At 38.1% G+C, this 11,825-nt stretch overlaps 1 protein-coding gene across 1 annotated transcript; it reads right to left on the reverse strand.

Moving 5' to 3' along the window:
• Positions 1-5,183: 5,183 nt before the first annotated feature.
• Positions 5,184-6,790, reverse strand: LOC137295170 (uncharacterized). Its single transcript, XM_067826487.1, has 3 exons — positions 6,595-6,790; positions 5,520-5,675; positions 5,184-5,374 (listed from the first exon to the last, which is right to left on the reverse strand). Exons 1-3 carry the CDS (start codon positions 6,788-6,790, stop codon positions 5,184-5,186), a joined length of 543 nt encoding a protein of 180 aa, XP_067682588.1.
• Between the last annotated feature and the right edge of the window lie 5,035 nt (positions 6,791-11,825).

Raw genomic sequence — 11,825 nt, forward strand, 5'->3', positions numbered from 1 at the left:
TTGCACCAGTTTCCGACAGATCCAGTCATCCAGGAAAATGGATGTAGTTTGTTTGCAACCCACAGACATAAAAACATGTCACGTGTACATGTATCGCACCTGCCTAATTACATAATGTGGCAGTGACAGGATTCGGGTGTATGGGTCATAAATCAATTTATTTTGTTTATGGCGTATAGCCGATAGGTGTTAAGTTCAAATTGCATGTGGTGAATGACTGAAGCCGTGTATTGGATACTGTCATTAGCAGACAGGCGGGTAGACTTATAGGTGTAAAAACACCAGACATTGAGCTTTCTGTGTGACAGAGGCTGCTTACCACAATCAACAAGTGTGTTTTTTGTTATGTAACGAGTCAATTATTTACTTGTTTGTGTACATAACCCAGATTAGACTACTGCTCACGACCTCATACGCCGGGCAGGGCATACTGTTTCAAGCGCCGCGAACCTATTCACTGCGCATGCCGTATGGGCGCAGCGCAGCATAGCTGCTGAAACCACTTTTTTCCCTAGCGCTGGGAGATATTTAAAGAATCGCATTTTTTTATCAGCTTTACGTTGAATTGGCATTTTTGATGATTTGTTTCTGTAAGTGCACACCGAAGGATATCAGAATCTGCAAAGTTGTGTTTTACGTTGCGTGTGACCTTTAAACACATGCTCTATCATCGTATCGCATGATGTCAGTCACTGGATTGTCTGGTCCAGATTGATTTGTTTACAAACCCCGTCGTACAGCTGTCCAGCGCTAAATGTGGCGTCAAGCAAATACTCACGATATATGTTGAATTGTAAATTACCACTTACAGGTAACCAGATTCGTGTCAGCTAATCTGTTTAATGTAATGCAGTGAATGTGGCAACTTTTTGTTGCATTTAGAATCTTATTATTGTTTTCAATAAGAAACCATTTTTGCATGTGATATATTTAGGGTTCTAATAAAAATACTTTTGTCACCACAATGGCAGTAGTGGGAATGTTTTCATAATACATTGCCGCACAGACTGAGTGATTTAATATTTAACGTAACATCGGCGATATCTCAGCCATATCGCTACAAAAGCAATTCATATAATAAAAATGAAAGAATGTTGAAGAGTAAAACGGTGGACATAAAAAAATACTAGAATATCACAGATATAAACATAAAACTAACATGAAAAACTAAAACATTGTAATTAAAGAAGACATTACGATATAAAACACAGGCTGAACATCGCCAACAACTGACGGTAGATCACCATACTAGGGCCCATGGGGTAAATAACAAATATATTGCCACACAGACCTAGCACATCCTTAAATGTGGCTTTTATTTCATATACAGTTAGAATCATTGTAATTATGATCAAATTGGGATCTCTGTTAGTCTCGACAGTGTAGCATGTAGTGATCATCTACAGTTAGAATCATTCTAATTATGATCAAATTGGGATCGCTGTTAGTCTCGACAGTGTATCATGTAGTAATCATATACAGTTAGAATCATTCTAATTATGGTCAAATTGGGATATCTGTTAGTCTCGACAGTGTAGCATGTAGTAATCATATACAGTTAGAATCATTCTAATTATGATCAAATTGGTATCTCTGTTAGTCTCAACAGTGTAGCATGCGGTAATCATATACAGTTAGAATCATTCTAATTATGATCAAATTGGGATCCCTGTTAGTCTCGACAGTGTAGCATGTAGTAATCATCTACAGTTAGAATCATTCTAATTATGATCAAATTGGGATCTCTGTTAGTCTCGACAGTGTAGCATGTAGTAATCATGTACTGTGAGAATCATTCTAATTATGATCAAAATGGGATCTCTGTTAGTCTCAACAGTGTAGCATGTAGTAATCATGTACTGTGAGAATCATTCTAATTATGATCAAATTGGGATCTCTGTTAGTCTCGACAGTGTAGCATGTAGTAATCATCTACAGTTAGAATCATTCTAATTATGATCAAAATGGGATCCCTGTTAGTCTCGACAGTGTATCATGTAGTAATCATATACAGTTAGAATCATTTTAATTATGATCAAATTGGGATCTCTGTTAGTCTCGACAGTGTAGCATGTAGTAATCATGTACATTTAGAATCATTCTAATTATGATTAAAATGGGATATCTGTTAGTCTCGACAGTGTAGCATGTAGTAATCATCTACAGTTAGAATCATTGTAATTATGAGCAAAATGGGATCTCTGTTAGTCTCGACAGTGTAGCATGTAGTAATCTCTACAGTTAGAATCATTCTAATTATGATCAAATTGGGATCCCTGTTAGTCTCGACAGTGTAGCATGTAGTAATCATCTACAGTTAGAATCATTCTAATTATGATCAAATTGGGATCTCTGTTAGTCTCGACAGTGTAGCATGTAGTAATCATGTACTGTGAGAATCATTCTAATTATGATCAAAATGGGATCTCTGTTAGTCTCAACAGTGTAGCATGTAGTAATCATGTACTGTGAGAATCATTCTAATTATGATCAAATTGGGATCTCTGTTAGTCTCGACAGTGTAGCATGTAGTAATCATCTACAGTTAGAATCATTCTAATTATGATCAAAATGGGATCTCTGTTAGTCTCAACAGTGTAGCATGTAGTAATCATGTACTGTGAGAATCATTCTAATTATGATCAAATTGGGATTTCTGTTAGTCTCAACAGTGTAGCATGTAGTAATCATCTACAGTTAGAATCATTCTAATTATGATCAAAATGGGATCCCTGTTAGTCTCGACATTGTAGCATGTAGTAATCATGTACTGTGAGAATCATTCTAATTATGATCAAAATGGGATCTCTGTTAGTCTCGACAGTGTAGCATGTAGTAATCTCTACAGTTAGAATCATTCTAATTATGATCAAATTGGGATCCCTGTTAGTCTCGACAGTGTAGCATGTAGTAATCATCTACAGTTAGAATCATTCTAATTATGATCAAATTGGGATCTCTGTTAGTCTCGACAGTGTAGCATGTAGTAATCATCTACAGTTAGAATCATTGTAATTATGATCAAAATGGGATCTCTGTTAGTCTCGACAGTGTAGCATGTAGTAATCTCTACAGTTAGAATCATTCTAATTATGGTCAAATTGGGATCTCTGTTAGTCTCGACAGTGTAGCATGTAGTAATCATCTACAGTTAGAATCATTGTAATTATGATCAAAATGGGATCTTTGTTAGTCTCGACAGTGTAGCATGTAGTAATCATCTACAGTTAGAATCATTGTAATTATGAGCAAAATGGGATCTCTGTTAGTCTCGACAGTGTAGCATGTAGTAATCATGTACAGTTAGAATCATTCTAATTATGACCAAACTGGGATCTCTGTTAGTCTCGACAGTGTAGCATGTAGTAATCACTATAAGTATTACCTGGTAATAATACCAGTACTGTTCAAAGGTAATATGGGTAATTGTGCCGGAAGATATATTGACGTTAAATGTTTATCATTGAGAATTGAGTAAATTCTGTGTTCCATGTCATCAACATGTGAGAGTAAATTATGGACACATGATCTCATATGGCTATGAATCTATAAGAACTAATTGAAACGCCTGTTTAATTACTTTGTGAAAACGAGTGGTTTTGAGCTTCTTCATTTTTTTACATACGTTGTATCTAATATTAAAGGAAATCCGAAATGCATAAACGATAAAACAGTAAATATTTTTTGACGGAACGCAAATTACACAACGCCACGTGTGGATGTTTAGCTCAACGCTAACGTGAATACTATTCAAGAAAGTCAAGACTCAAGATGTATATTGAATTTAAGACTCTGTATCATGAGTATGTATATGTTTCAGCAGTATTAAGGCTGCGCGATGCGGTTTGAAAACAGCCGAATCTCGATCAGACAATCCAGTTATTGACAGCATGTCATACGATGACAGAACATGTGTTTACGTTACTGAAGAACTGAAGTTGGAATGTACACACTACATATTTAGTAAGAGTACTACTTTTATCTTGAACAAGAACTGTATTATATTGAACACGGGCAAGCTCAATACCTTTCTCCACAAAATCGCCCACCCGTCTGATTATGATAATGCATGTCAAAGTGAACATTCGCCCTAGATTGGATCCATTTACACATGTGGTTGAATCACACCAGATAATGCTTTCAATTTTCTGATATAGTACTTATGCAAGTTTCGAAATGGATTTTCTCGAAATCCCACCATCACCAGAACTCTTACATTCGCCGGGAATCTTGCCAAGAGTAAACCGTCTTCTTTAAACGTGCAACACATGAATAACTTAGTCGTTCTTTCGGGTTTACGAGAGTTACCATCACCTCAAAGGCTTTACCGTGATGGCAGAGGAAGCTTTGTCAGTTTGGCTCTGACGAATGCAGCGATATTGATCCCGATATTCTTTGTGGCAATCAGTCTGAGTAAATCGTGAGCTGGGTAACACCCTCTCAACGATATTGGAAACACATCGTACGACCTGATTGATTTGCATTTCAGGTTTCGTGACTAATAAGAAAGTAAGATACTTCTGGATGACACCATAAAAAAACGAAGTTATCTTAGTAGGTTTAGATTTACTCCGCACTAAGCCATATTCCATAATCGAGTCTGGAGCAGACAATCCAGTGATCAACAGCATGATTATCGATGAGCGCAACTGGGAACCGATGACATGTCAACCAAGTCAGTAAAGCCTGACCACCAGGTATCGTTAGTCGCCTCTTACGACAAGCATAGTCGCCTATTATGTCATGTATCGGGTTGCTGAGGACCGGTTCTACCACGGATCTTTACGTTTCGAAGTTATCGTTTATAAGCGTTACGATTTAAGGTATTTTTGTCCTCGCTCACCGTGCTTGCTGTGTTATAGAGTTCATTCACATACACAAACGTTTATACACACAGACGTATGTACTGTTTTGGGTTGTTGTTTTTTTAATTTCAGATCAACAAATCTAAGAACACAAGACAGATGAATAATGAGGACACAAACACATACACAAACGTTTATAAACACAGACGTATGCACATAAATGATTTTTTAAAATTTCATATCAAGAAATCAAAGAACACAAGGCAGATAAATAATTAGTTTAGAACAGGTAGCATTCACAATAGAAAGATATGCCTTCCTCCAACTGACTTTGTATCAACACCGTGACCTTGACATTGTGAAATCAAGGTCTGTGCCTCATGTACTTGGATCTTCTTTACACTCCTCGAGATGTTTGCTGTCAGTGTCGACGGCGAGGAGGATGCCGGCCACGACTAAGACAAAGACGGCAGTGAGGGTGATTCCCCAGGAAAACCCCAGGTAGAAGACGGCGAAATAGATTTCGCCTCTGATCCAGTAAACAAACACACCGCTCAAGATCAAGCCAGCTGTAAAGAGATTTATAGAAGAATCAGCCTACACTATGGTTAGATGACCGCCGGTAGACAGAGTTGTATTTGATGTTAGTTTTATGTTTTGTAATTTAAACAATTGGCTATTATTGACTTTGGACTGGCCTCCATCTTGTCCTACCTGGGACAAAGGCGTGCACGATTGCTGCAATCCGGATTGCTTTTTTGTGTGTGCGATCTGCATCACACATTATGATGAAAGTTAGTATGACGCCGATCGTAGCAAGGATCAAGCCGATCGTCACAAGCCCTTGCACGGTTTGAAACCAGCCTTCGTCTGAAAGAGGAAAAATGATACAATGACGTGGTATGTACATCCTTATAGACTACATATGGCAATAACAAAACGTACAATCACAGTGTCGGCCTTTTTCCCTTGTAAACATTTTAATACGTGATCTGTAAGATACAGGGAATAATGTTCAGTCACACTGAGTGGGCCTTCCCCAGTAAATATCTGTAAACCATAACCGAACAAATGTACAGTCATGAACCTTTCGCTATAGACATACGTAAACGGATCTGTGAGATACAGGGAATAATGTTCAGTCACACTGAGTGGGCCTTCCCCAGTAAATATCTGTAAACCATAACCGAACAAATGTACAGTCATGAACCTTTCGCTATAGACATACGTAAACGGATCTGTGAGATACAGGGAATAATGTTCAGTCACACTGAATGGGCCTTCCCCAGTAAATATCTGTAAACCATAACCGAACAAATGTACAGTCATGAACCTTTCGCTATAGACATACGTAAACGGATCTGTGAGATACAGGGAATAATGTTCAGTCACACTGAGTGGGCCTTCCCCAGTAAATATCTGTAAACCATAACCGAACAAATGTACAGTCATGAACCTTTCGCTATAGACATACGTAAACGGATCTGTAAGATACAGGGAATAATGTTCAGTCACACTGAGTGGGCCTTCCCCAGTAAATATCTGTAAACCATAACCGAACAAATGTACAGTCATGAACCTTTCGCTATAGACATACGTAAACGGATCTGTAAGATACAGGGAATAATGTTCAGTCACACTGAGTGGGCCTTCCCCAGTAAATATCTGTAAACCATAACCGAACAAATGTACAGTCATGAACCTTTCGCTATAGACATACGTAAACGGATCTGTGAGATTCGCTTTTCGGATATCGGAACTTCAGCAATATTCAAGGTGTTAGACATACCTCCGAGCGGATCATCAAGAGTTGAGACACACATGCTCCCGGTGCATCTCTCCCAGAGTCCTTCGCTTTGTCCTCCTCTTGCACTCCATTGTGGCGTCCCGAACCCCAGAAGGAGAAGGCCAAATGCAAAGAGAAACAAGAAAGCTGATGCCTTGACGAAGACCGAAGCCTTTCCACAACATCCTACGCGTGTCATATCAGGTGATATCTAGGGTAGAACAACAAATCTGATCGCAAAAGATCACCTACGGCAGTGTAGCCCCTCGGGTCAGTTGTACTCCATTTTATTCTTAACTGGGGATTTGATCGGTTGCCAGCTGAATAAAATGCAAATGTTGCTTTGAGTTATTGAGTTTTGCACGTGCTTCGTGTAAAATTATAATGATTTAGGGCTGTCACGGGCTTGTATTTTATATACATTTATCGACGGAATGTTGATGCGGTCACGTTCATCAGTGTCACATTAGGAACAAATTACTGTCAACAAGGACATCCGCGACTACAGATTCACCAAGAAATCAATTTAGATCAAAATGGGTAGGATATGAAGAGTATAATTCAGCTTGACCGAATGCACATTGTCCCAGTTCATAGGGTTATAAAAATACACTTTGCAAATTGGCATGACTATTTATTACAAACTGTTTGTCTAAAATAATATAAATGATCTTGGCTCCGTCACAATAGTTAGGCTCGTCATCAACTCAGGACTGTTCCCTGCCATACACATCGCTAAAAATGCGAATGTTCCCAACTGGCGTTGCCTTGTCGTATTCCTTGAGGACATTTCAGAGAAGGTGAAGACATTCAAACAGTGCTGCCTTGTGCAGGGTCGTGTATCTGACAGAAAACAAATGTACACTCCCAGTTTTAGTTATCAAAGTGGTACGAAACTAGTGGCAATGTCCGGAGAAGTATCAGGGTAACAACTACCGTAAAAGAAGTTCTGAAACAAAATATAGGAAATCAGACCCATGCTAGTGCCATTTCCACTACGACAGGTGCTCTCTTATGTCGCGTGTACCTAGCATTGCACTCATGGGCGTGTGTCGTCATGACGTAAACGTGGTTCAAATCTAAATTGGTTCCGCTCTGTCAGTTTACATATAAAGTCCTACTAAGATGAATGGTGAAACATTGAAAGAGGAGTTTATATGCTATAGCTAAATTTAAAAATATAGATAATTTATTTGTTGAGAGCAGGTAAAACTAAACTCACTCACTCATGAAAAACATGCTGCGTTGCAATACGCTTTTCGATATGTATGCTCTGACGTACAGGACAATCTTGATATTATGGCTGCTACAACTATTAATAATTGTATGAATGATTTACGTGTACAATGAATAATAACAAGATTAGACAATAAGAGATATCTCATACCTGCTGCTTGGATGTATTTACAAACCTTCTTCTCAATAACTACTGATTAGTCCATGATCCACACACCCGATTTTCAGGTTTGACAACAATATGGAGGGGTACACTTCCATTATGTATTATAAATAGCTTAATGTCTATACTATACATACTGTAGTTTCTAACTATACATTTATTTCGTATGTCTTTAGATGCGGGATTTCAGCTCGGATTTGGAAAATCAAACATGGAAATTGGACCAAGACTTTTCACATCATGATTCAAGATCAACGATGACTGATATCAATCAAAAACGTTTAAAAGTAGGAATTAAAGAAACTAGTGTACCAATATCTACATCCATAGTTAGATATTTGCCTAAGTATATAATGAGACAAATCGTTTTCTTCGAACAATGAACCCGCCTATATCAGCATGTCATGTTTATCAAATAGAAAAGATACTGGATGATCTGATCCTTCCCCAACAGTGGTGCCCGTCGAGATGCCAACACGTGTCCAGTCTCCATCTGACAAAAAAGATATGGTACAAATCTGGAACCACAGACCAGAGATTGCTGTAACTCCAAGTGCGGTTCCAGTTGTCACCGTACCTGACAGCACTTATTATTGGTGGGTCCGAGTTTAATGTATTACAGTCTAATAGCTACAAGTATGGTGTAAGTCAAAACATGGAATCGGGCATCATGTTTTGTCACTGATGGATCAAATTTGGATATTTCCTTCACGTGTCTACCATAAAACTTCTTGACAACTTTTCTGAGGCCTTGAATGTTGTAACCCTGATCAAACAACGTCTGGCTAAGAGTGACATGTCGCTATTTGTGTGGGTAGGTTTATATGAGGTGCATTGTACAGGTTGAGGATTTGAAATAGATATACATGATCGGAAAGGAGTAGTAATTACCCACTCTCTCTTTTAGATTTTAGAGATGGCCAAATCTACTACTGGGATATATTTTCACTACGTTGTATCGTGAATAACGACATTATCAAAGCAAGATGATAGCGTTTAATCATCATTGTCACTGGAAATGCACAATGTGATCTTAACCTGAAAAACAGAAAAGATAAACATAAGTTGACAAAATATAACCGTTACACACCTTACTTAAATTCAGAAATATCAGTCCAATGCAAGTAGATGCTTGCAGTTGAACAGAAAATATGCAGCAATATGTTAATTTATGAAGCTATGATTATGAATATGACCAATGTAAAGATGAGCTAAGGTATTCTGAAAACAGATCTTTACTAAATATAAAAATAGTATTGATTATACATAGAAACATAAAATCTTTTATACATAAAAATATATACATTAATATATACGTAACAAAGTGGACCTGTTGAACAAGACTGTTTGCTAGAAAAGTATAATAAAGACGTTAAATTTTTCAGAAACATACTTTGTTCACAGTTCGTCCCCGTGAAGCCCTTGCCGCACATACAGAAATAGGTGTCATGCATATTGTTTCCGGCACTGAAACAGGTTGCATTGTGTTGGCACGGCTTGCTCAGACATCCGTCTATTGCTGAAAAATATTGTTTAACAGTGAAAGAACACAGACTGATGGCATTTAGATGAAACGCATTGTAGTTCACGCATTCGATTGAGTTATTTAGAGTATATGTGAACAGATGTTTCTTCAGAGTTCAGAGCCACATGTGTGTCTCTCTCACATCATAAGTAAGCCTACTGACCTTATGTCAATAGTGGTTTGAAATATTGTGTCCTGATGTCAATAGTGGTTTGAAAGGCATTGTCCTGATGTCAAGAATGGATTGAAAGGCATTGTCCTGATGTCAAGAGTGGGTTGAAATGTATTGTCCTGATGTCAAGTGTGGGTTGAAAGGTATTGTCCTGATGTAAACAGTGGGTGGAATAGGTATTGTCCTTATGTCAAAAGTGGGTTGAAAGCTTAGGTATTTTCTCTTTGTCAACAATTTGTGGAAGAATATTTGCCCTTATGTCAAGAGTGGGTTTAAGACACTGTCCTTATGTCAACAGTTTGTATTGTCTTTATGTTAGTAGTGGGATTGAAATGCTATTGTAATCCCGACACACCCGTTATAAATAACATATTGAAATCGAATTGTGTAGTTTTGTGGACACTGCACCCTGCACCCGGTCTCCAGTCCTAGGTTTTTTTAACTTTTGTGGGCTGAATGCCTCGTACACCTGTGTCAATAAAATTAAAATTATTGAAATTGAATTGAATAATTATTAGGTTTTTGTACCCTTCAGAGCACACAGTCGCCACTCCTCACCCCACACCTTTTTCTTGAACAAATGTTGGTCGCATATGACACACCAAAGTAAAAATGATATAAAAGAGGGTTAAAATCTTAGGTACGATACAGTTGCCCACAATTCAACTTTGCTATCAACAGAGTTTGTCTTTTCCAACTGTATGTCCGAGAACTGGCCAGGTCACGTAAACGTCTGTGATCTGAAGCTGTTAGAGACATGGCTGAAGCAAGTCTTCAAGCTCCAAGTTGTCACTTTGAAACGAAAAGACCTTATGAAAGAAAGCGGATGAAAATGGTATCGCTCCACAGATCACTGCTAGATGCAAAGTAAGTGATTTCTCTAAAAATCCTTTTTAGTGATTGTCTACAACGAACAACTGTGAAAAGTCTTGCTGTCCACAGCCGTCAAAATGATTCGATTGCTGCTGACCCTAAAGAAGCATCCAACAAATCCCGAAATTGAGGTTTTTCTTTAATGCACAATATTCAGAGGCATTGGAAACGGCAATTTGTCTTCATGGGCCAAAGTCGATCTAAAAGCAACGGGACGCACAATCGTGTTGACTATGTTGCCAGTCAAAGTGAAGATGGTGATTAGGCATTCCTTCCCTAAAGTCAAAAGTTAATACATACTCATCAAAAGTTTAGACCACTTAAAGCACTCTCTGTATCTTATCCGTTTGTATATGGTTATATCGAAGATGAATTTATCCTCTAACCTGGGGAAAACAATTGCAAACCTCATGCGGATGAATTGCACAAGGATCAGGCACTACACTACTGAAAAAACATGTGCAAACACAGTGCACAAGAACAGATGCGTTTTGTGTGTAACGTTTTGTTACGAATTCGCCAATTTTCACCCAGTTTCACTATTTACTGAATTCATGACAATAATCTTTTCAACGTTACGAATTTGTGAAACAATACATCATTTCCTTTTTACAGCATGGGTTATTTTGCGCAATCTAGTTCAGAACAGTTGACTGAAGTATGTGAGTCAGTCTAAACTTTTCATGGGTAGTATAATTTACTGACAATTTATCGATGATCTTTTTAATCAGTGTTTTGTACCTTCACCTCATGTAATTCCATGTTCAAAACTGACTACTTAAGACATGAAATTGCACCACTCCTGCTGAATCAAGCCAAGGTCAGAGACATCACCAGAGGTGAAGGCCATCACCAAGGTACGTAAATTTGTCAGTTTTCCATTTCCAAATGGTCCAACGTGAGCAGGTATCCATGACAATTCAACATCTAAAACATCCTTACTTAATTCATTAAAAAGGTCGAATATAATAATCTAACCTTGCTGGGAGGAACCTGTACTTGTACAGCACTGCCAAAGTTACTAAGAATGACCGAAGATGTAGGTCTAAAAAAAAAACAACGAATCCAGCGCAAAGCTTCAATGATTGCTACAGGTTCAGCAGAAAATACTGATAAGTGATGAGCCAACGTACAGAAATATCTCTTTCATCAATGTATATGAAGATACCTGCAGCCATCATGATCGGACACTGGGCACTTAGATCGATCAGTGTAAATCTGCATAGCATTGGTCCACTGTAAACTTCGGATATGTTTTCGGCTAA

This window comes from Haliotis asinina, chromosome 8 (genome assembly GCF_037392515.1).
Source record: "Haliotis asinina isolate JCU_RB_2024 chromosome 8, JCU_Hal_asi_v2, whole genome shotgun sequence".
Lineage (NCBI taxonomy): Eukaryota > Metazoa > Mollusca > Gastropoda > Lepetellida > Haliotidae > Haliotis > Haliotis asinina.

Excerpts from the sequence above, each read along its gene's own strand:
- LOC137295170 (XM_067826487.1), bottom strand. The coding sequence starts at position 6,790 with ATGACACGCGTAGGATGTTGTGGAAAGGCTTCGGTCTTCGTCAAGGCA. Across the intron at positions 5,676-6,594 it reads TCTTGATGATCCGCTCGGAG|ACGAAGGCTGGTTTCAAACC; the intron begins GTATGTCTAACA and ends TTCCTCTTTCAG. Across the intron at positions 5,375-5,519 it reads CGTGCACGCCTTTGTCCCAG|CTGGCTTGATCTTGAGCGGT; the intron begins GTAGGACAAGAT and ends ATCTCTTTACAG.